General features: G+C 39.6%; 1 protein-coding gene across 2 annotated transcripts in view; it reads right to left on the bottom strand.

The window, feature by feature from the left end:
- adamts17 (ADAM metallopeptidase with thrombospondin type 1 motif, 17) overlaps window positions 1–24,435 on the bottom strand; it is a 188,465-nt gene that overhangs the window by 67,343 nt on the left and 96,687 nt on the right. For both annotated transcript variants that reach the window (XM_084722188.1, XM_084722196.1), the window contains exons 8-10: window positions 21,186–21,291; window positions 7,784–7,924; window positions 2,914–3,064 (exon numbers count right to left, since the gene is read on the bottom strand). In XM_084722188.1, coding sequence (XP_084578314.1) covers window positions 2,914–3,064; window positions 7,784–7,924; window positions 21,186–21,291 — 398 coding nt within the window. The remainder of the gene's footprint in view (window positions 1–2,913; window positions 3,065–7,783; window positions 7,925–21,185; window positions 21,292–24,435) is intronic.

Genomic DNA, 24,435 nt, shown 5'->3' with positions numbered 1-24,435 from the left:
CCACAGAGGGGCCAGTGTGCCTGTTGCAACCAGTCTGGTCCCCCTTTACTTTACTTTTTAAGCTATATTAAACCTGTTCACACAGAGCTTTCACTTACCGCTTAACTCTGGTGAACTTTGACTCGTGAATGCATGCTGCTGACCAACTGTTAAACTCAGGGGTCTGCAACCTTTACAATCAAAAGAGACATTTTTGGCCAAAGAAAAAAGGGGGAAAAATCTGTCTGGAGCTGCAAATATTAAATTCTCTCTTTTCCCTGAAGACTTTTCTTTTCTTTTTTTTTTATTTGGCATCCATAGCGGGTTTATGAAGACTCAAGAAGACGAGGCACTGCCAAAATTTAGAGGACTAGGCACTGAGCCATAGACGTAGGCCATGATGCACTTTTCACTTGATGAAATCTTAAAACTTTTTTAAATTCAGTGTAAATGCTACTTATTGTTACAGTTGGAGAATGTAATAATCATTTTACACTATATAAAAAATAGTTACGACAACTGAAAATTTCAAGGCAACATGCTACAATAGATATTTGGGTTTTGAGCCCAACTCAAAAACTTGAGTTTTAAAATAAAGTTTAAAAAATTTTGCTGACTTTTGATCGTTAGTTGAGATAATTTACGTTTATTTAGATGAATTTGAATCTTTGAGTTTTAGAAACTAAAAAATGTATTTCATTCATTTCAATGTATGTTATCATTTTGCTGCTTGAAAATTAAATGGGTTTCATTGAAAATATTAAAGAAAAATTAACTTGCACTCAAATGAATTTATTCAACATTTTCTTAAATACATTTTTGGGCTTTCTAAAACTCAAAGATTTAAGTTTATCAAAAGAAGAAAAGTAAATTATCTATTAAAAGACTGGTAGCTGGTAAAACTTTTTCAAAACAAGAGAATCTGAGTTGGGCTCAAAACTCAAAAATCTATTGCAGTATATAGCCTTGAAATTTTGAGCTTTCTTAACTTTTTCATGTTTACAGTGTAGACCTGTGATAAATACATATTAAAATGCAAAAACCTTTATTTATTTGTGTATATTGTTTTGCAAAAGTCACAGGGAGCCACTGGGGAGGGCTCTGGAGCTACAGGTTGCAGACCCCTGGTTTAACCGTTTACCTTATTAACCTGTTAATTTCCCTCCCGCCCAATGGAGCAGCTCACCATGACTGCCAGACAACATAACAAGTCAACTAACTGGTACCAGACAGAGACAGAGCCATGATGAAATGCCAGTGCTCAACCTTTTCAGAGCACCCACGTAATTGCTGCCTATGCTCAGAACATCAAAGATCAGTGGTGAGGAGCCTCCTACACAGAGGACAACAACTGCAGCAGGCCCAGGGGGAACTCAGGACCGATGGGTACCAGCAGTGGATGTTAGAAATCCTCCCACAACTTCAGATCAGCACAAACTCCGGACTCCCTTAAGCAGCATTTCCACTGTACAGTAGGGCTCGGCTTGACTCATTTTGTTTTTGGTTTTCCATCGTGGATAGTACCTGCTACCCAGTACTTTTTTTGGTATCACTTTAAGGTTCAGGTTTCAAGCGAGCTGAGCCGGCAATAAAATGTGAAAACACTGAAGATCAGAAGATTGGTTGCAAGACATGGGATTTCCTGCCCAAACCTGGCATTTTTTAGCCAAGCCAATTAATTTATTCATTCATTCATCGTATGCAACAACTGATCCTTGAAGGGTTGCAGAGGTGCTGGAAACTGCTCTTAAAACCCATCTGTTTAATCTAACGTACTCACTCTAACTCCTTCAACTGCATCTTATCTATGTGAAAGGCACCATTCAATAAAATGTAGTATTATTACCTGAGGAGAGCCTACGCAGATACAAGGAGAATGTGCAGACTTTGAACAGGAAAGCCATGCCCAACCCACAAACTCCCCAGCCCCAAAGCTGGCTGGGGGATCTGAACTCAGAGCCTGCTTGCTGTAAGGCGACACACCATGCCACCCCAATGCATTTATTCACTTAAAAATGGCAGCCTGCCACAGCAGAGCTGAGCAAAGGAAAAGGTGAGCAGTGAACTTGTCACTCTGGCAGGAAATGTACAGTGCAGCAGTGTGTGGAACAGATTAAGCTCGAGTGGAAGTTGAAGTTAATTCAGGCCAGGCTTTTTCACTTCAGTGCAGAGTTATTTATCAGCCTCGATGGAATACCCTGCAGATCCCAACAAATCAAATGTGAGACAGAGAGTATGTTTGTGTGGGAGAATGTGGGACAAATCACTGATACTGAGGTTGTATAAAATTTTGATACAAAAATGACACATATTTATTCTGCCCCTCTGCTCAGAACGTCTCTGTGCTTTGCCCTTTGGTTGATTCAGTAGCACACAATAGACAATAAACAATAGATAAGTAGTTTCCCAGTCTTTGTTGTAGCTGAATTTCTTGTTTTTTGTGGTAGTTTCCATCATATTCCATCTCAACCTGCATAACTTGTGGTTTTGTGGTGACTCACACTTTTCCCAGTTGGGCGTAACACAGTGCTGGACAAAAGAATTTAGAAAAGCGTCCAGCATAGGTTGGACTTTTAAAAACCAGAGGCAATCAAAATGTGGGACATGGTTTCAATATGGTAATCAGACAACATCAGCTGTCTGATTACAGAACAAAACCGCTCCCAGCATCCACTGGGAAGAGGACAAAGGTTCATCAACCAGGAATCAGCCTCACACTGTCACGAACTTGACATACTGGTTTAAATCATTCTTAATATGATCACTGTAAGATTCATTCTCCAGTTTTTCCAGTTGATTTTTTGTTTCCATGCCTGCAAATGTTCCCGTAGCTCTTGCACATTCTAATTATCAGTGGATCTCCTGTTTATCACACAGAGTAGATAAATATATCCTGAAAACAAAGTAAGGTGTGACATTTAAAATATGCTGTACCTCCATGTCATTGCAGAAAGTGGCATTGGTCCCAAACAGGATCTGGCACTGCTCATCCACGCTGTAGTGCATGCCTGGCAGCTTGGGAGGGAGCCGGACCTGGTAGCGGCTCCTGGGGTCCGTGTGCAGCAGGCAGGCACTGGCTTTGGACCTGTTTGAAAAGCACAAAAGAGAAGGTTTCACACGCTGTGTGCTTACCACTGAACAGTTTTATGTCCAAGAGTTTTCTTTTCATTGTCAAATCAGAATCCAACAGAGACTTGGCATTTACGGCAGGGAAGATCTGAGCCGTTATTTTGAAAGCAGATGTAGTGACATCACAGGTATGAGTTAAATTAAGACCTCTTTGTGTGTGCGATGACTATCTGCTGTTTGGGTCATGTCCCAGGGCTGATGGGGCTCGCTGTCCAGCAGAACATATAATTATATCTTATTCTGCATTAATGCAGTTTGCAGATGAAGGTACAGGCCAACGCGACAATGGGCAGACTTTATCATTAGGTGATAAAGGTGTAAACTAAGGAGGCCCTCATATTAGGGCCTTGGGCTGAGATACAAGTCCAGTTTGTTTGATGAGTGGAACACTGTGTACTGTACTCTGACTAAATTTGTTCTTGGGTCCACTTGAATAGGTGTTTCATTTGTACTCGGGTATGATTTGTGAGTGAGTGAGTGAAAAGTGAGTCTGAAATTTTTACCTCAATATTGTTGTGTGTTTTCAGATTCTACTGCAGAAAGAAACTGAAACTCCTCACAAGGTGTGTGGATTATCTTGAAGGTCATGATTTTTAGAAAGAAATGCTGGTTTTTAATTTTTCAAATATATATATTTTGGTGCCTTGAGCATTACACGCTGAGTGTAAGTCACTCCTGACTACTTTGTCACATATAGCTGTTATCTGATTGGTTGTACTTTGAAAGGTCAGCTATAATAAGCTGAAATACTTTGAACTTTGAGCACTTCGATCAGTGGGGATTTCAAGATGAGGGCCATGCCGAGGGAAGCGCTCTCTCCAGAATCATCACATGGGTTGTGCAAAGTGTACAGCTGCACAGGGCCTTAGGTAACTGCAGGGCCTTGCACCTGACACAAACAGGATGAAAATCACAGTGAATATACCCAGGCCTCACAGCATCCATACTAGACCACATTGTGATAGTGGACCTTCCTAATTGGAAGTGATGCGAAAGAAACAGCTGATCACTTTGTTTTTTAATAATGTCCTAATCTACTCCATGTGTCAACAAACAGGTTGAGTTTTGCATGTTTGCTTCACCTCCAATGTTCTGCCTCTGATCAAAAATGATGCTGACTTCCTTGAAGCAGTCAGCAGGGAGGACAAGAGACTAAGGGTTGAGAAGTGGCACCTTTTATATGATCCACAGAAGATTTTCTTGATGAGAAAATCCCCAAATAGGAGGTTAGGAAGGAAAACTGCTGTTTGAAGTTACAATAAGTAAACTGTCCTCAAACTATATAGAATCAAGGTTTGCGAAGAAAACCGTGTGAGTTCTGAATAAAAAGATAATAAACTTACTCACCTATTTAAAAAAAAAAAAAACTATTAGAGTATGTGTGGAAGTGATTCATGTGCATCAAGTTTGCGAGTGCCATACACACCCCTGCGACAGTCCTGGATCTCTCCATAGGAAAACAGTAGCACAGTCAGCACATGGCAGTTTTACTGCTGATAATATGCAGGCGCCTTTATATTATGCTTTTTAAGATGACTTTGTAGCATCGCTCTCGGGACTGCAGATAAAAAAAAAAAAAAGCTTCTTGGGCAGCTCTGGTCCATTTACGGCAATGCGCACTGTCCCTGTTACATAAACCAACAAATAAATAAATAAATATAGTCAAAAATGTCAGTGCATGTAGTCATGTTTCTTAAATGTATTGTTAATAGTTTCGTACTATTAAAAAGGGAAGACAAAAGGTCTTTGGAGAAATATCAGAAATGCTTCTGTTTGTCTCAGATGACAGGAGGAGCACGTCAACATGTTTGACTGACAGAAGACAAAGTAAACAAACTGTGCTGAAACTGACAAGTAATGGGCAGACAGCAAACATTCTTTAAACGTTTTCTTGAACAAAATTACAAGGCAAACAGGTGACAGTTAAGAAAAAAAATGTGCGTTCAACCCCAGAATCCAGACGATATTCTGAGTGATTCTCTGCTTATTCAACGCCTCCATCAGGGACATATAGTAACAGCAAACAGTGAACATTCAATCACAGCAGTTCAACACAGCCAGGGGTACAATGATATGGAAAAATAAAACAGATATAATCAAATGATTTATTTTCATTTAAAGCATGTTGTATTGCTGGCACAGTTCTTTCAGGGTGTTTTCAACATTTTCAAACTTGTGTGTTGCAAGTTCTGGCTCTGAAGGACAAGGTTCATTACAGTTTTTATCTGGGTGGTTTGTGGCACAAAATGTAACTTTGCATCAGTGTTTCTCACTGAATGTTATTTTCATCCATCCATGTATTTCAACACCCTGAGAACATTATTAGATTATAGCAGACATAACGTTCTATCCATGTTCACATGCAACGTTAACATGGTACTTATTACATGGTTGTGACTGGTCAGTTATAACATTTTAAGGTCTGTTATTTTTGTATAACAGACTGTTGTTATGAAGAACAGGTCGCTGCTATGGTTCTGATCATAAACTCTGGAGGAAGAATAAAGTAATTCTTAAACAACTAAAATCATTTTAAAATTAACATTTTGTGCCAAATTATTGATTTTTTTGCTACATAACCATGTAACAAGCAGTGTAATGTACACTGAGCAGGTCACTATTGTGCAATAAAGCCAGAAAATCATTTTAAATTAATAATTTTAAGTTCTGTGTCACATAAATGTGTCTCAAATATACATATAAATTATTTTGGTAAGTAACCATGTAATAATCAGGATAATGTACAGTGAGCAGGTCATTATTATGAAATAAACCCTGACAGGATGATACAAATGACTCAAATTGTCAACATCCTGACAACATTCTTGGAACATTACATTTGCGTTTTTGTATAACATTTCTCCTGTGACATTTCAAAAACTTGTAGAGAATGTTACTCAGTGTTGTGGGAATGTTCCCCGCTTGCTGCGGCGCACACAAGCATGCATTTGTATTCATATAAACTCTTATTCCATTCAAGTCCAGAATACAATTAGATGCTGGACTGGCCTTTGCAGAGCAGGACTGAGTTAGATTTTCCATTCTTTCACCATCATGCTATAGTTAAAAAGGCCACCATGGACTCTTGGTGCAGCTTATACAGGCCCCACAGAGAGCCTGGCAGCACACTGACACTGTCAGCACACTTGGCAGCACAGCTGAGTGTGTATGTATGGAACAGAGAGAGAGAGAAAGAGAAGGAGAGAGAGAGAGCTAAGCATAGTTTGAGCTTGGTTAATTACTCATCATTAAAGTGAGGAGACGGCGCTTATTGCAGTAACTAAGTTGGTTAATTTAAAGTTACCTCTGTTGTGTGTTGATACTAAAGATGTGCTCAGAGAAAGATACAATTCTGCCCTCTATCCACATAGTTTTTGCCAGCATCTTTTTTTAAATTCTTCCCAAACAGGTGGAAGAATCCTGGACTCATTTTTCCAAACACTCCTCCTTTTTCGTGTGAAATGCTCTGAGCATTTCAGGTTGAAAATCCTTGAAATTTTCAGATATCTGCTGGTGTCGTCATCAGGCCTTTTTTTTTTTTTTTTTTTACAGATAACCAATCATATATTAGATGATGACTTCTCACCCTGGTAACTAAGAAAATTGAGCTTTTTCCACGTTTCTCCTGGTGTGTGCCAGAGAGCCGAAACTCAGCTCATGTCTGTGCGGGAGCCCAGAGTGAAAGAGGTTTTTAAGAGAGTCTGTGTGTTCAGCTCTCAGTATTTTTGTAGCTTCTTGCAGATCTGTGTGGTCGGAAGTTTGCTTTCTCTCAGGTGTCACTGTTTGTCCTCTGAGGTATCTGCTTTCTGTTTCATGTTCGCCTTCAGCTGATAAGAGTCACTAATGATGAAAATCAAACATTTTCCTGATTTTGCTACTTCATAATAAAAGCTTTTAGATAACAAAATATCTTTAATGTGAATAACTATAATTATATATATATAATAATGCCTCTATTCAGTAGACACCATCCTGACATTTGAAAGCATCGTCAGCATGTTAAAATGCACTTCAGGTTCATCACTTATTCACATATAAGCATATTTGTCAAAGATAGAGATACTTGAATATTTTATGTGCAGATAAAAATAAAGATAGTGTGTTCATGTCAGTCACATGTTTTTAGCAACATCATGCTACTGTTAGCTCATCTGATGGTACATTTAGAACCTATTTGTATTGTTTTATGTATTGTACTGTTTCTGGTTTAGGCTCTCCAATACGTGTCTTATATTCATCACAGTAGAAACTTGGAAACTTTTGTTGATGGTGTGTTTTTCTTTGATAGTTCTGTCCAACTGCCTCATCAAAGAGGGTCAATCTGATACATCTCTATCTGTGTGGTAGCTGGGGATGACACTGATGTGCCTGTCAATTCATAGAGGAGGACAGGACCTACAGAATTTATGCATATGATTATTTACTTCATAATATCTTTATTTATTTAATATTTCAGGTTCTGCAGCAGTGTCAAAGGAAGGACAAATTTCACAAATATCTGATTGCATGATTTGATATCATGTAGGAGCACATTCGCACATCTGCAAACATATTCAAACGTCTCAGGAAGGAAGTTTCTGGCTACACAAAGTCCTGATTATACTTCCACACTCCTCTGCCTGCAACAGGCTAATACAGCTCATCTTACAGTTTAGGTGTGAAAAAAACGTCTCACCTCAGGAAGTTCTCCAGGTCATCGCGGCTGCAGGACGACCACGACAGGTCGCTGGGGTTTCTTCCTTTCACCCACTCGCCAGACATGATGTGAGAGTGGCCGGTGCAGGTGGCGTGGTCGTCATCGTGGCTCATTCCCATGCTGGAGGAAAGACACACACACACACACATGGACGCTGTGTCAAAGAGCTGTAGAGCTGCTTCTCAGATAAGGAGTCAACCAGACAACTTCTTACTTCCTGTGCTTGGAGATGTATTTTGAGGCAACAGCATGTTAAGCAGCAGTACAGTGGGGGCTGAAACAGTCTTTTCTGGAGACTTATGACTAACTTTATGCTCAGATCAAGTAAATGCAAGTTCTCTTGCATCATTTCTCTGCTCAGACAGCCTTAAATGTTACCACCACGTCTTACCTTCTTGTATGCAGAGACACTTTTATATCCATACAGTACACTGTTACATTCCTATTCCTGTGATCAAATGTGCAGCAACAGAAAAGCATCTGACAATCTTGCAGCAGGAGGCTTGTTGATCAGCACCGTGACACAAATGATGAATTCAGTCTCACTGATGACACTGATTGTTTGACTCTTTAAATATAACTGTGACTGTCATTGAACTTTTAACCCGCAGTGACGTGCAGGACAGCATGAGCTTCAATTAGGGATTTTAATCATTAATCTTTAATCGATTCATCAGCACCAACAGTTTAAACCATTAAAAATTAATTGACTAATAAAATATGTATTCTGTACCATTTCTACACAGCTCACAGGTTTTCTCACTTTGGTTTCATCTGTTTTGTTAGTCAAGAAAAGACAGTAGCTGCACCCCATTTATCACTGGCTACGTTTACATTCACACTAATTTTCCACAACCACTATAATTCATATTACAGTGAATTATTGGAGGAATATTTGCCAGAGATAGACAGATTCTTCATTGTCCTTATACAAATTTGTTGCCAAAGTCTGTTCAGCGCCTCAGATCAGAACACAGATACGTACAGTATATACACAACACAACACAAATAAACATATCATTCCATTCATATTTGTACTGCCATGTAGACAACTTAGTAGGAATTAGGGCTGCACAATTAATCGGAATTCGTATTATCAAAATCGCAATATGGCAAGTGCGGTATCCAAAATCCCAGAACCCTGCGATTTCTTGATAAAGAGCATAATAATGATGCACTAAATCTTGTTGTCAAGATGTAAACATGTTGTTTGCTACAGACCCCAACAAATGTCATATCATGATTTTATTTATTTATTTTTTTTCCAGAGAAAATAAAAAATATGACTTTTTCTTACCATATCATGCAGCCCTAGTAGAAATATTGTGTTTTTCAGAACAAGGGCAAAAACAGGAATATTTTGTGAATGTCAATGAAGTCATTGATTTGAGCCACTTATTGAAAATGAACAGGCAGACAAGAGCTTCCATTTAAGGTTAGAGTCTTATTGTTTTACTAATGTGTTCATTTAATTGCTTGTGCTTCATAAATTAATGTTGTACATAACTAATGTGGTCCTGTTGTTTAATAAAACTTGAACAGAGAAAGAGATGTGCACTTTGTATCTCATGAATTATTAATGGTTAGTTATTAATCAATTAATCAACTGTTAACCAACTATCAGTTAAGGAAAATGCACATACTTTGCAACCTTATGCACATCTGACTCCAGTAGATCCAGCAGTTCTTCATTGTATAATCCTTCATTCATTTAATCATTTTGTTAGAGTGATTTGCATGAGAATATATTGTACTTGGTGACTTCTGCTATAACCATGGCTACAGCCCTGCACAGAACCAGTCACATAATTATCTGTGACATTCTCAAACATAATCTAATAGTAAGACAAACAGTAGTCTTTACGAACTTTAATATTCACTGTCCTTTTCTCTTGTGACACAGAAAACACAAGCAATATCAAGCACATAACTGCACAGTGGGGTCGGGGGGTGTTGGTTTGTGTCCTCCTGAGTAGGTTCTCAGGCCCGGGACAGGGGGGACCCAGCAGGGTTTGCTGGCAGGGAGCGATGCCGTAATGAGCATCAGAACTGAAGCCGAGCGAATGGGCAAATGAACCAAGCTCAACAGCCAGTGAAGTCACCGACGCACCGCTGCTAAATTAGACTAGACTTAGGCTAATCAGACTGGGACACAGCCTCCAGCTCCACTCCCGCATCTCAATTAGGGCTGCAGGATTTGGTTAAAAAAAAAGTCATATTGCGATTATTTTCACTGAATTTGCAATATGATTGATGGAAATGATCAGTTTTGTATTACAATTTTCATGTTCACTGGAAAAAAGAAATAAAGAAACTGTGATGGTGTGATATTTACTGAGGTCTGAACCAAACAAATGCTTTCTTTCACCTGAAGATTTTTAGGCCAGGTCATCTCTGCAGCACTACAGCTCCTCATTATAATGCTGTTTTCTCATACATTTTTCATTTTTCAAAAAATTGCAGTTTGGTTCTGCAATTTGGATATGGCACTTGACCATATTGCAATTTTAATGAGATTGCAATGAACTGTGCAGCCCTAATCTGCTAACTGGACTGTAAACAGGTGTAAAGAAGAGGAAGTCTTAGTCCGAATATCTGTTGGCTACACAAGAACCTCTGAAATACTGGCTCTACAAAATTTGGTCATGTTACGTTAATCTGTGTAGATGATGCACATTTTTGTCATAGGCCACACCCCTTTTTTTCACTCGCCATGAACTGTTAATCGGCCATCATTTTGCTCGTGATCAACCTTTCCCCTAAATGAGTATGTGAATGCACTTGGAAGTTATGCACCTTTTTGTGATAGGCTACACCCACTACCACACCTCCTTTTAGCCAACTGGCATGAACCAACAAACACACACACACACACACACACACACACACACACACACACACACTTAAACTCCATGCCGAATTTCAACCTCCTCGGGCAAAAACTGTGGCTGCCAAAGGGTGGGGAACTTTTTGTGGACCAACTCACGGATTAATCAACCAACCAACCAACAGAGCGAGCTGTGGAGCTGCAGGTCGCAGCTAAAAATCAGGATTTTCTTTGGAGAATTGTGCCAAAGCACACAGCTACAGGACACACACTTATAACACAATGGAAAACCAGTGAATTCCCTTCAACCAGCAGCACATCTTACAGTAACACACCTGCAACATATTGATAGAGCAGAGTCAGAGCCTGAGGGGAATGATCTCTTACCCACAGTGCATCTGTGCACACACAATGCATGTCTGTGTGAGAGACACAACTAGAGTTCAGCAGAGGATGGAGTGTGTGTTGAAACAGGGAGGACTTCACTTGGGCACAGTTACTGTGTGTGTGTGTGTGCTTGCGTGTGTGTGTGTGTGTGTGTGTGTGTGTTTCCACCCAAAGCCATGACCTACATTTGCAAATTAAAAACAACATCCTAGTCTGAACTCCCGGCACAGACTCAGAAACTAATAAATTACAAGTGCAGACTCTTTTCCCCTGGTCGAAATGAAAGCAATATAGAATTACATTCAGGACTCATGCTCGTCCTCCTCCTCTGCAGACCGTAGTGCAGTGCCTCCACAGCAGAGGGAACAGATCAGTGTCTGAGATGTGTCCAACTGGGCCACGACCAGTCAGGCCACTTCTCTGATGGGAGAGGTGAACGTGAGCACAGATTGTGACTGATTCCTTTGCCCCATTGTCACCGAAAGTAAACGCTGGACCCAGTTTTCACAAGCCATGAATCTTCCCACATTCTGACATTAAAATAGCATTTTCAGACACACGAATCAGGAGAGAATTAACTTTGTTTGAGACCCGTCTCTGTCTCAGCAACATACTCTTGTGAGATCCAGCAACAAAATTGTCTTCAAAAGATGCTCAATCACAATATTAAGCATGTTAAGCTACTGGAGACAAGACAGAAGCAGCTAAACAAAGTGCAAACATTTAATTTCTGCTGTTTCTACTGTTAAATTGTTTTGACAAGGACAAGCAATAGTCCAGCAGTAATGCATAATGATAAATCACCAAAGACATTATTTTGGACACAAGGGGTCACGCCACTTTCCAGAATTGGATGCTTAAAGGGATAGTTCACCCAAAAAAGAAAATTCAGTCTACTCACCCTCACGCTGATTGAAGGTCAGGTTTAGTTTTTTGCTCCACAAAATACTGCCCGAGTTTCACAGGAAAATGAATGGTGACCAGTTTTCAAGCAGAAAAAAAAACAAAACATAAAATGCCTCCAAACCTACCCAGGTCAGACGGTGTGCATTCATGCATGAAAATGGCTCCAAGCTAAGGATCTACAGTAAAGATTCAGGCAAAAAACTAGAGAAGCACCGATTTCAATTTTCTTATTCTTCTTATTATAGTTTTATATTAAGATTATGAATAGGGGGAACATGATCTCACAAGATCATAGACTCTTGCGGGATTTTGCGGGACGTGATTTCACGTGATCTCTGGAAGCAGATGTAAACAAACTGGAGACTGATGCGGTGCAACAGTTTGCAGTAAAACTTTGCCGTGAGACAAACAGACACAGAAGTTAAACGAGTCTGGATGAGAAAATGTTTGAGGAGACACATCAACACAGGTTGTTTATTCTTCAGCCAGAACAGGAGGTGAGATTTTAACTGTCCCTCTGTGAACAGCAGAAAGACAGTTAGCCTGAAGAGCCACAAAGTTTACAGCTGTCCTGTGACATTGTAGACTGTCTGTCTTCTCTTTATCCTGTTCTTGGAATCTGTCGCTGACACCAACTTCATGCAAGCATGTGTCTGAGTGTGTAGCAGTGATCAGTGCTGTGGTGGGTGTGATATCACGGTCAGTTTGTCTGCTGTGTACATGACATGACCATCGTGCAGAACATGTGTGTGACAATGACAGGTACAGAATCAGATGTGAGACGCTGACCAGACGGTCAAGCTGAAAACCAGCCAGTTCAGGTCTCTGGCTGGTCGATCGGTGCATCCCTACTAAAAACAGGGTGTGAAAGATGTCTTTCAAGGCAACTTGGCATGTTGGGGCTTTAGGAGACTTGGAATACACCACACGAGCAGTATGGAGGCTTTTTATGTTTTCTTTCAGTTATTTTTTTTTTTTACATTTGAAAACTGGTCACCACTCACTTGCATGGTTTCGAAGATTCTGCAACACTGTTTTCCTGTGAAACTCCAGCAGTGTTTTATGAAATAAAAAACTAAACGTGACCTTCAGTCAGAAGGGTGAGTAGATAATGACTGAATTTTTTATTTTTGGGTGAACTATTTTTAATGGGTGGTACTGACCAACAAAAGGCTACACCTTCCTACAAACACACAAAGACACTGGTTGCATTCTGGTCCATAGCCAGGAGTTTAGAAACACTGAGGTCATGGGTCCTAGCCCTGCTAATTGAGAATGTTTATACCATAGTATAAATTCTGCATTTTAGTGTATTTTGAGAGTAACGATAATGACTTAAACTGATGTCAGTGCCAGCACTTTGATGAAAATTTGACTAGAATCCAATACAAGATAAGTCACAAATATGGGCAAATTTGAAATCATTCTTTTTCAGTTCACTTGCACTGAAATCACTCTCACTGTCATACAAATTGAGTAGAGGGGCACAACTGCAGTATCTGTCAGGGTTTTCCTTAAATGACCTGACAAGTGTTCTAACACTCTTTTCTAAAACTTATCCAAACAATAAGCCATACTCCCGTTATTTAATTGTATGACTGCAAGTAGTTTTAGCAATTTGTCAGTATGAGTCAGCAGTTTAAGAACTATAAATACTAGAAATTTAAAAAGACCCAGAAAAAACACTGAGGACCTGACCTCTGTGACCTCAATTGTAGCTATAAGGGCTGGATGCACTTGACTGAACAAACACTCAGTCATGGGTTGTCTGCTCCCAGATTTCAAACCAGACCAAATTCCGGTGTTTTCTGAACATTTTTTAGGCAAGAAATAAAGCAGAGTTGTTGCAGTCTTCATCCAAAGGTTTTTCAGAAGGTTTTCCAGGGGCAGCGAGTCACAGAGGTCGTCCCTGATTTAAATAAAGTTTAAATCAACTTCATGCAAATGAGAGGCAGCCAACTTTATGAACTGTCTCTCGAAACCCACTGCAGATCTACCAGAATGCATTGAATGGCTGCTTACATAGACAATGTAAAGTGTGGAAATGACGGATCCTGTTGACACATACCTTTTATGATAGAAACTTTGTGCAGCAACAGGCTTTAATAACAAGAAAAAGTTATCGTAACGTTAGCTGTTCATGGTTCTTTCCTGCAATTTGATTGGATGCCGTCTGATTGGTTCAAACAATGTGGATCTGGAGAATTAAGTGAGAATGAAAAGCTTTAACATTAAATGATTCAAGAGGAAATGAACAAGAGACAAGTCTTTTTGGATTTTGTCAAGTGGAGTGTAAAGTCATCAAATTTGTGACTTGAGTCTGGCTCAAGTCAAGTCATGTGACTCGAGTCCACACCTCTGCAGTGAACATCTAAAATCCACAAAACAGTAAAAAAACACAAGGTGGTAAAATATATATCTTATAATTAAAATGGTCCTGCATCATAATCTGGATCAGAAACAGGAGCACACATCTTGCATAAGGCTGACCAACCGCACCCACTCAGGAAACAGGAAGTGTGTACCGTTTCATACCACTGACGCAGCTCGTAGTGCGTCATCTTTACTTATAGAGCAGCTTTGATTACACGTCTAACCCCCTTGACGCAGGGCAGTTCAGAGTGAAAAATTGTGACAAATATTGTACGAGCACCTCAGTGCTTAAATAGCTACGCACAAGAAAATAATTGGATCTAGTGCGCGTGTGCGTTTGGAGGTGCCCGCAGTGTGTGCTTATGTAACACTGCTTCCATAACGTGCATGTACTGTACATGGGCAGCAGTCAGACACAGTGTGTGCCAGCTTGTTACCTTTCCTGGCCCCCAGAGCTGCAGCAGAGCTGCTCGATGAAAACTGTGATAACTCCTGAGGGGCCTGGCACAGTCACAAAGCTGCTACAAAGGTTCATACACTTTGGCATGTTTTCAGGTGGATTTGGCATCGCTGCAGCTCAGTGTAACTGGGCTGTCAATGAAGGCTTTATGTGCAGACTGCGTGTTTCCAGTCTTAACAGACATCTTGCTGCCACACAGAGTGGAGAAATAATCAGCTGAGCTTGGCTTGTCTTGTAATGTTGAATATCTTCATCTACCAAGCCCAGAACCCATATTTATCATTGAGTAAAATTATAAAACGTGAAAGGGTTCAAATTCCAATATTTTCTCTGACCTTAGATGCAGGGGATTGAAAACTTTGGAGGGGATAATTGCATGAAAATTTCTCAAGAGCAATTCCTGACACCAAAAGTAGTGTTGTAAGTCTGATAATGAACGCTCTGTCACTGCCAGCTCAGGAAGACCACACTGCACCGCCAGCTTCTCTCACTGACTCAAATTCAAGAGAATCAAACCATCATGAGGCCAAGTGCAGGGATGGAAACCTCCTAAAACTTAAAAATGTGCATTTACATGTCAGCACCAGTGCTTCCATTGCATTATTTATTTTACTGAAATAACATAGTTGTGTTTACAGTGATATATTGGGACAGGGGGTCATGTTCCCCCTGGCAGTTCCACCTAGGCTTAAAAGAGGAAGCAATGTTTGAAAAGTGCTAACTTTACGTGTCATAGTTTGGCTGTTTGTTTGGCTACTGCAAAAAACAATGCAGTAGAGGTAATATCTGCATATGAAAGGTATAACCCCTCATCTTTAACTTCATTTTAAAAAGTTCCACCACAATGCTCACCCCATAATGACATTCACAATGTGTAACAGAGTGCAACAGACTTTTCTTAACTTGTTCTGTACTTTTCTATTCTTCTTATTTCTTACCCTTAACTCATACTGTACCATTCCGAACTTACTTACGAACTTCCAAACCTTCAATATAATTATATTAAAACTAGTTATTACTATTAACTCTTAAAATGGAAAGGCTAACATAGATTCAAATGTAAAGCAATGCCCAATAAATATTACTACAAATGATAATACCAAATAAGTTAATAATTCTGACTCTGTATTTAAATGGTCTGACTATTTTCCCTTTTTATTCTGTGAATCTTTTAATATGGAAAGCACCTTGCACATAAGCTTGAAAAGTGCTATATAAATAAAATTATTATTATTATTATTGTTGTTATTATTATTATTATTATTATTATTATTATTACATGTGAGCATCATAGTTTTACTGTCACTGTTAATTTTTGTATAAGTTATAATACCTGAGAAGAGAGTTACAGTGAACAGACAGGACAGATGCTGCTGTGTTCAGCTCATCTCTGTGAAGAGTGACTGATTTAAAAGCCGTCACATCACCTTGAGTGAAATCCAGACCATAACTTTTTCACTGATGTAACTCTGCTATCACCAAAGAAACAGATCATAAAACTGTGATGTTCATTGAAACTTTGGTGATATCAGCTGTCTTAACTTCTACACAGCTCCTCTCTGCTCACCAGTGCAGCTCTGTCTCACCCCGTCTGTGACACAGTGTGTCTGCTGATTGATCGTCTGTGACACAGTGTGTCTGCTGATTGATCGTGACTTCTAACCAATCAGATGTGCTGCTGTAGGCGGGACATTGAGCCAGACTACAGAGCATAGTTGTGTATTATACTGTACAGTGTATAATGATTTAATATATGTATAGTATATACATAGTACAGCACTGTATAAGTCAAAATGTTTAATATTATTACCATTATCATTACTATTATCATTATTATTACATTACATAACTATGGTGATAATTACAGACAGACAAAGATCAAAGACAAGTGCATTTTTTAAAATAATTTAACCCTAATCCCACCACTATTTTCTTTTTTGCTGATCCAAAAAATGATCCGATCCGTGACTCAAACCCGTGATACGATCCGAACCGTGAGTTTTTTGATCCGTTGCACCCCTACAGAGAACTTTGTAAACATGTCAAAATGACCTAAACTTTCCGGAGCACAGGGAAGAAAAAAAAGAAAAGAAGAGGAGGAAAAACTGGAGAAATAAAGAGGTAAAGTAAAGATACAGTAATGAAATGAAGCATCAGTTGTACTGCGTCAGTTATTTAGCACAGTGTACTGTTAAGTTGATAACTTAAGTTAATAACTTCTGAGCGATTAGCCTCAACATGGTATGCTAATCAGTAAATAACCAGTTTTATATTTCTGTAGCTGGATGACATGGAGGGGTCTTAAAGACAATGGTAAAAACAATGCCATTCGATTTCTTTTGTAAGCATATGTATAGTTCATATGCATATGTTAAGCATATGAACTATACATACATGTATAGTTCTTCTAAATGTCTGTAAGCCTTATAGAAAAGATCCCTACAGAGATTGAGCTTTTTGTTAGAGAGTAAGATCCTTTTTGTTTAACCAGAAACAGACTTTATATGACTCACAAAACTCACCAGACTCCATTTATAAAAACAATGATTTTTATCATCATAAAACACATTTCATTTCAGCTCCACAGAAACCAAATAAAACTCCCCACAACCAAAAGTCTTAGTTTGTCTTTCCACTCTGCCAACAATCACCAACTCTGGTTTGGTCAAAATAAACCCTTGACTCACTGAGATAGATGAGGAAATATCGGGGGTTGGACATCAGAGAGACAGCAGGAGAGAACTTTCTCTACATTTCCTACAGCTGCACCATGCAAACTCGGCAAAAGCAGACAGAGGCAACACAAATGCAAACAAATTGAGGCAAACGGAGAGGACCAGAAGTAAATTTACCCTAGGGCACCATGAGGGAAGCTTGAATGGACAATATTTCATTTGAGATCAGTCCAAATTTTATGTCCTTGTGAATGTACAGAGACGAAAGAGCAAGAGGAGACGGTGCGGAAGAGGAGAGGAGAAACCAGAGCTCCTGGTAAGTTTGGAAATCAGTCTCTCTGATGTGTGACACTGAGAGCCGGCGCTTGTTGTCACAGCAAACATCAGTCAGGGAACTCGTCCACTCACTGTTTGTGGACAAAAGACACAGAAGACCTCTCCAGCGCAGAGCGTATAAATACGGCTTGCTTGTTATCCTTGAGTGAGACTCTTCGACTTTGAAAAGAGAAACTCAGAACTGTTCCACCTTCACTCCGCACTACTCACATAGCTGTAGGCAGTGTGCGAAATACCCGTCAATATTCGGGGGGGTCCCCATCTCCCGATTGTTGTGCAATACCGATCTAAATGTTCTCAATATGCAGTAGGTCTATAACATTACAATATTTCATGGATGCAAGCCAAGACAATCAGTCTATAGCCTACGTGACAGCACACAGGCACACACTTAACAATTTTTGATAATCCCATAGTATTCACAAAGCAACACTGACATAGGAGGTTGCATTGGCTAAAGTTGTATGGATGCACGTTGTTTTATAACAAGGAGAGGCAAAGTTGTGCATTACAATGCAGACACAACAACAACTGACACCAATCTGGCGCATTTACAAGAGCAATTGACTGAATAAATGTCAGGTATAACCTATCGGCACGCGATCAGTGCACTTGCAAATGAGAGCCTGCAGTATGACCGATCGTGTGACATAATTTAACCATCCATCTACAGCAAATATGACGGTGCTAGCAGCAGTAGCAGCTAACGTTACCTCAGCACCTGCTGCGTCTTCAGAGCACTCGGCCTCAACTTCACCTTGTTCTTCTGTGGAGTCACTGGGTGGGAGAGGATCCTCTGTTCTGGTAGTGAGTGGGCCCACTGTGCTACCTGCACCAGCATCTTCATCTCTGAGTGCCACCTTTTTGAATGTGAACCCAAAGTGTGCGAGTGATACACTCTGGTTTAGCTTTTGCTTGCTTGCCATTTTTAGAATGACCAGTATGACTTCTCAACGTTACGTCTTTCTTCTGTTTGGTGCGCACATGGCTAATTTGCATACACACACAGGACTGGCTGGCTTCGTTTGGCAAAAAATATTTGTGAGTATTTCTTTTTTTAAATTGAGCTTAAAAAAACATTTTAGTGACCATTAGTGACAATAAAATATTTCTTTTGACAAAATTTGAGACCCCCTTCAAATTTTGCTTTTGAGGCTTTCGTTGGTCTCATGGGTTAATCGGGGGGGTCGGACCCCCCTGGACCCCCCCATATTTCGCACACTGGCTGTAGGTTTTCTGAGAGGTGGGTTTGTTTGAACTGTGGACATGGTGGAGGAGGAACAAGGCCTCTACTGAACCCAACAGTCAACACTGGACATAGTCTCAAACATGACCACTGTCACTGTCAGTATGTCTGATAACTACAAACAGATATGCATTTGGTGGAGAGACAGGGTGTGAGACAACAATGAATTGGATTTTGGTGGTGATTTGGATTAGGAATTTATCCTTTTTCACTCGTAACTGTACAGCGACTGCAGAGACCTGACCCCAAATCACAGTCGATTTAGGTTGACAAGTTAAAGACTAAATGAAAATTTTAATTACATTTGACTTAAAGAGTAACTTATGTATTTTTCAACTTGGACCCTTTTAGACCTGAGAAATATAGCTGAAAAAACTGTTGTGAAAGTGAAGTTTAATTTGGATATAATATAATAGAATTATTGATCACGTAGGTTGTGACTAATGACATGTACTCCAAGGGGTGAGGTAAAATAAGTGTATATCATAATATTTTTGATGAAATACCTCAATATTGTGACAGTATTATAGGGATGACTGTTGGTGCTTTCTTAATGTGGATAGAATGACTAAGAAAGTAAAAGCAAATAACAGAACAGCTATAAGTTATGAATATCACTTAACTATAATGCAGCAACAGTTTTGCCAAATCACAATATTACAATATGCTAAATATATCATGATATCTAGTCTCATATCATGATACAATATAATATCAAGATGTTGCTCAGCACTAGACCCTTTTCACCCATGTTTTTGTGTCTACGTGATGAATGGGGAGAACAATTTTTGAAACTGGTCCAGTACTGAGCGACACTGCTGCAGCTACCAGCCGCACAATGAGCTGCAATGTAATCCTTATGGGCAACTGTGCACTGTCAAAGTATGTCCAAAGAAGATGAGAAAGACATTCTGGTGCTAGATGCTGTTTGTTGCTTCTCTGATGTCCAGCCTCAGTCTGGCTCCTCTCCTGATTTTTTTCACAGTTACCTCAGTAAACAAAAACTTTATTTTGACCAAACAACCAGAGGTGGTTATTGATGAAGCAGTGGAAACACGAGCCGAGACGGTTTTGGCAACTTTGATTTTGTTCCTGCGGAGTTTGAATTTAGCGTATTTACGATGGTTAAATTACAGTTTCTCTAAAAGGAGTCTGCCGTGTTTGGCAAGAGCGTAAAACAGCTGTTTCTGGTTAAACAAACTTGATGTTTGCAATTACGTGGGGAAAAAAGTGCATGTATATGTAATGATTTGGGGTTTTTCGTTAGTTAATCCTTGTTTTATTTTATGGTCCTGGTCCTCCCTCATATGTCTTGACTTTACTTCCTTGTCTTTGTTCTTTTCCCACCCTTTTTGATTAGCATTTCTTTCATCTGTGTGTGATTAGTTTCTTGCCTAGTTAGTCCTTGTGTTTCTCTGTTTCTGTGTTAGTTCGTCATCATTGTGTGTCATCTTCGGTACTCTTGATCTCATTTTCATTTGTTGGACTTTGGATTAGTGTTTATGGACCTTGTGTTCCTCATTTTGTCTTGTGTGAATTCATTTGATTTTTTGGACTGGTTTTGACCTGACTGCCTTTACGTAAGCTTTTTGTCCATTCATTTTCTTAAAAACATTGGAACTGTTTGCATTTTTGGGTCCACCATCTTGTTTCATTTTGACACATTGTGACAGTACAGTTATCGGCATTAGAAACTGGCCAAAATTATATTGCCAAAAATCCTGTATCGTACATCCCTAGACGGGACCTAGGATGCCAAATGCTTTTCCATATTGTAGTCAGACACTTAGAACAACAGTCTGAGCCTGAGTGGCAAAAACAAGCTTTTTTAATGGACGGACTTTGACAGTTCGCAATTGCCCATAAGGATTATACTGCAGTCTGCAGCAGACTGCAGCTATCTCACTCAATACTGGACCAATTTCAAAACTTTGTTTTCGCCATTAGTCACCTAGACAAAAATAGAAAACATGAGAAAATATGGTTAGGTTGAAACACACCGAAGAACCTTTAATAATGCCCTGGACTTCCTCTACACTCTGCTCTGGTCTTGTGCACTTTCACAGCATTCTCACAACAGAAACATGGATGGTACGGACACAGCAGCGGTATAATAACACGACCCATTGTTAAAATACACCTGATTAAAAGTCGAGCACAGGGAAACCTACTTGTGTCCCAGCTCGTGAGCGATGGTGAAGGCCAGATTGAGTCCATTGTCCTCTGCTAACACACACTTCCTCTTGGCGCTGCAGACGCCACCCAGATAAGCAATACCTGCAACACAAGGACATGATATGACAGTGAGTTTCATGAACAACAGTAACAAATGTGTTGTAATGTTTGACACTAACAGATGATTTAATGGAACACGCTGGGTAATGCACGTCCTAAAACCGGTCGGAGGAGAGAAGATCAAAGTCAGACCTCCTCTCGCTTGAATTTGTAGGCAGTGGTGACCCTTTCTGAAAACACACTACACCTCAACAGCAACATGTTCTCACTCACAACTCGACAAACACTGCAGCTTGATCAGCGGCCCTGTGCTTCAAACCATGACACTGTCAGTACCCATCTAGAGGAGCCTGACTGATATTTTGGTTGACCGATATTATTGGCCTGATATTGGACTATCACAGCAATATTGGTCTATATCAACTTTTTTCTTTATTTTTATTCCCTACATTTTAACAAATATCTATACTCTCTGCTTCTTACATTTTCAAAACAGACTTTACATTTAATGCAAGATGAAAACAATGTTAAAAGATCTAACAAGATGAACACTGCATAAAAGACGGAACAAGATGAAAACTAACAAAAGACATAATGAGACAAAAATGTCGTAACAAGACATTCCAAGATGAAACTGGCATAAAAATGTCATAACAGACGTGAAGATGAAAACAGCATAAAAGACATAACAAGACTAAATTTATGTAACAAGGTGAAAAAGTAACAGTACATGACAAGGTGAAAATAACATAAAAGACATGAGAAGACAAAAATGAGACAAAAAAAAAAAAAAACGCAACAGGACAAAACAAGATGAAAATGATGCCAAAGACGTAAGAAGATGAAACAGAGAGAGAGGGAACCTCGAGTGTGGGCAAAGGTGAGGTTCAGTTAGCTTCACCCAGAAACAGCTAGTAGAAATGTCTTTCAGAGGATGACTTTTAATTTTATACTTTGAATACATTTCAGATTCTGTACAATTTCACTTTTACTGCAGTAAAGAAGTTGAATCTATACTTCTAAGTACAGTGTGTGCGTACTTTTGCCACCTCTGCAGAACATAATACGCATTGTTTTTAATTTTTCAGTGCTATTGTGTATATTTTCCTTTTTCTTGATTCAGGTATACTGTACATTTATTTTGTTTAATTTTTGCTTTTTTATTAGTAGTTATTTCTAATTATCAAAAAACCTGGTGAAAGTTGAATGTGTCAGTGCCTCCATGTCATTTTGGACAGCGGACTTCATTGTTAAATTGGGGGTCTCTGAGGGCCCAGATGTTCACTGTTGTCTTCATTCTCAACTATCTCCACCACTGGTATCATGAAGAAAATTTGTGTAAGAAAACCGTCCCCAGGCAGCCCTGACGTGTAGTATCATCCTCAGTGGGTATGTTTAAGCTTTTTCCAATTTCATTACATGGAGTAATTGTTAAAATGATGGCTATTCAGTGATATCTCACAGGTTTGTGGAAGGCAATGAAATAAGAACTTTAAAAAAAAGCTCAGATCAATGTCAAATACTATTTTGTGAAATATTGTCAGTATCGCTTTACAAGTCAAGAAACTCTGGGAAACAGACATATTTTGACAGCAGCGTGAATATACATGAGTGGCCAAAAGTCATTGAAAAACAATCAATAAGCTTTTCACCCAGGTATGCTCTGAGGTGAGGGTTACAGATCCTCATGCTTCAGTACACAAACACACAAAAACACTCACACGCCTCTGGAGCCAGGCTGCAGAGACTCATTTGAATCCAGACTGCCATAAATTCAATCACTGACAAGGATAAGACAATCAAAGCAGGTTGAGATTAAGGAAAAAGAGAGAGGAACAGACAGGGAGATCAAGTTTAGTCCTTTTCAGCCAACGCAGCAAACACATGGATTACTTAATAGGTGTGTGAAGTGAATGAAGCTTCAGTATTCAGGTCTGTATGATGAGACAGAGCTGGACAGAAGAGACACAGATGAACAGCTGGAGAGTGAGCCCAATGGACAAAGTTAAGACATAAAGTCACAAAGTCAGGGTGATAGAAAATCAAGGTTTAATGGTAGACTCCCTGTTGTGTCACAAGTCTGCCACAGTCTGGATCATTATCAAGCTCCAGTGACTGTAAACTGTCAAAATATGTGACAAGCAGAGAAGAGCTGGAGCCAATCAGCATCCTAGGAGGGACTACTGGCAGTTTTGGGCGTGGTTTTAGGTGTGACGACAGCAAGAAGCATCCATGGAAGCGACTCATCTCAAACAAACAATGGCGGCTTCTGAAGAGGTTAGTGTAGATCCTGTGATAGCATCAGTTATATCAGAACTGACATGCAAAGAACGACGCTGAAGGCTAAAATTTGATCTGATTGGTTGAGGTTGCTGTGATTGACAGATGGTACAACCAATCGCCTGGTGTTTTTTTGAAAGTGCCTGCCCCTTTCCAAACAGTTTCTAGGGACGACTCCCCACATACCACAAACCATCTGGTGTGTCAGGTTACATTGCCCCCTCTGGTTCTGCGATCCAGAGCACACCCAGTACCAACAAGTGCGTGGAGCAACGTCATGGGTGGTGCTTGATTTCGGCTCATCAGATCAGCCAAAAATATTGGCAGCCTGCTGGGTCACAGTCTTTCTTGTATTACAACTAAACAGTCCACTAATACATGTTCCTGAAAAGATTTCAGTTGAGTAATAAAAACTATAGAAACCAAATCTTGATTCATATTTGATCAATACTGTCTAGTTTGATCTGACTTTGGTGAACCCTCCGTGTGAAAAGTAAATTTACTCAACTAATGATCAGTAGTTGGTAAAACTCTGTCAAAACTGAAGAATTTGACTTGGGCTCAAAACTGATGTACTATTTATGTAGCATGTTGGCTTGAAATTTTGAGCTGTCTCAACTTTTTCATAGACCTACAACAATGAAACATGAAAAATATTTGAAAAATTCATTTCCATATCATTTTTTGCCAGAGTCACAGTGAGCCACTGGAGAGGAGCTGAAGAGCCGCATGTGGTTCTGGAGCCTCAGGTTGCAGACCCCTGCTCTAGATGGACTCACTGAGAATGATTTGTCAATCACACGGTAGCCCCGCCCTAAAGCGTACCCCTCTTTATCGTCTTTTTTATTCTAAATGGGACCGTTTATTACCGAATGAACACCATGCTGTATAGAAGATGACTTGAAA

The sequence above is a fragment of the Lutjanus erythropterus genome, chromosome 1 (genome assembly GCF_056507025.1).
Source record: "Lutjanus erythropterus isolate fLutEry1 chromosome 1, fLutEry1.hap2, whole genome shotgun sequence".
NCBI classification, from domain to species: domain Eukaryota; kingdom Metazoa; phylum Chordata; class Actinopteri; order Lutjaniformes; family Lutjanidae; genus Lutjanus; species Lutjanus erythropterus.
This window is presented reverse-complemented; position numbering and strand designations above follow the sequence as displayed.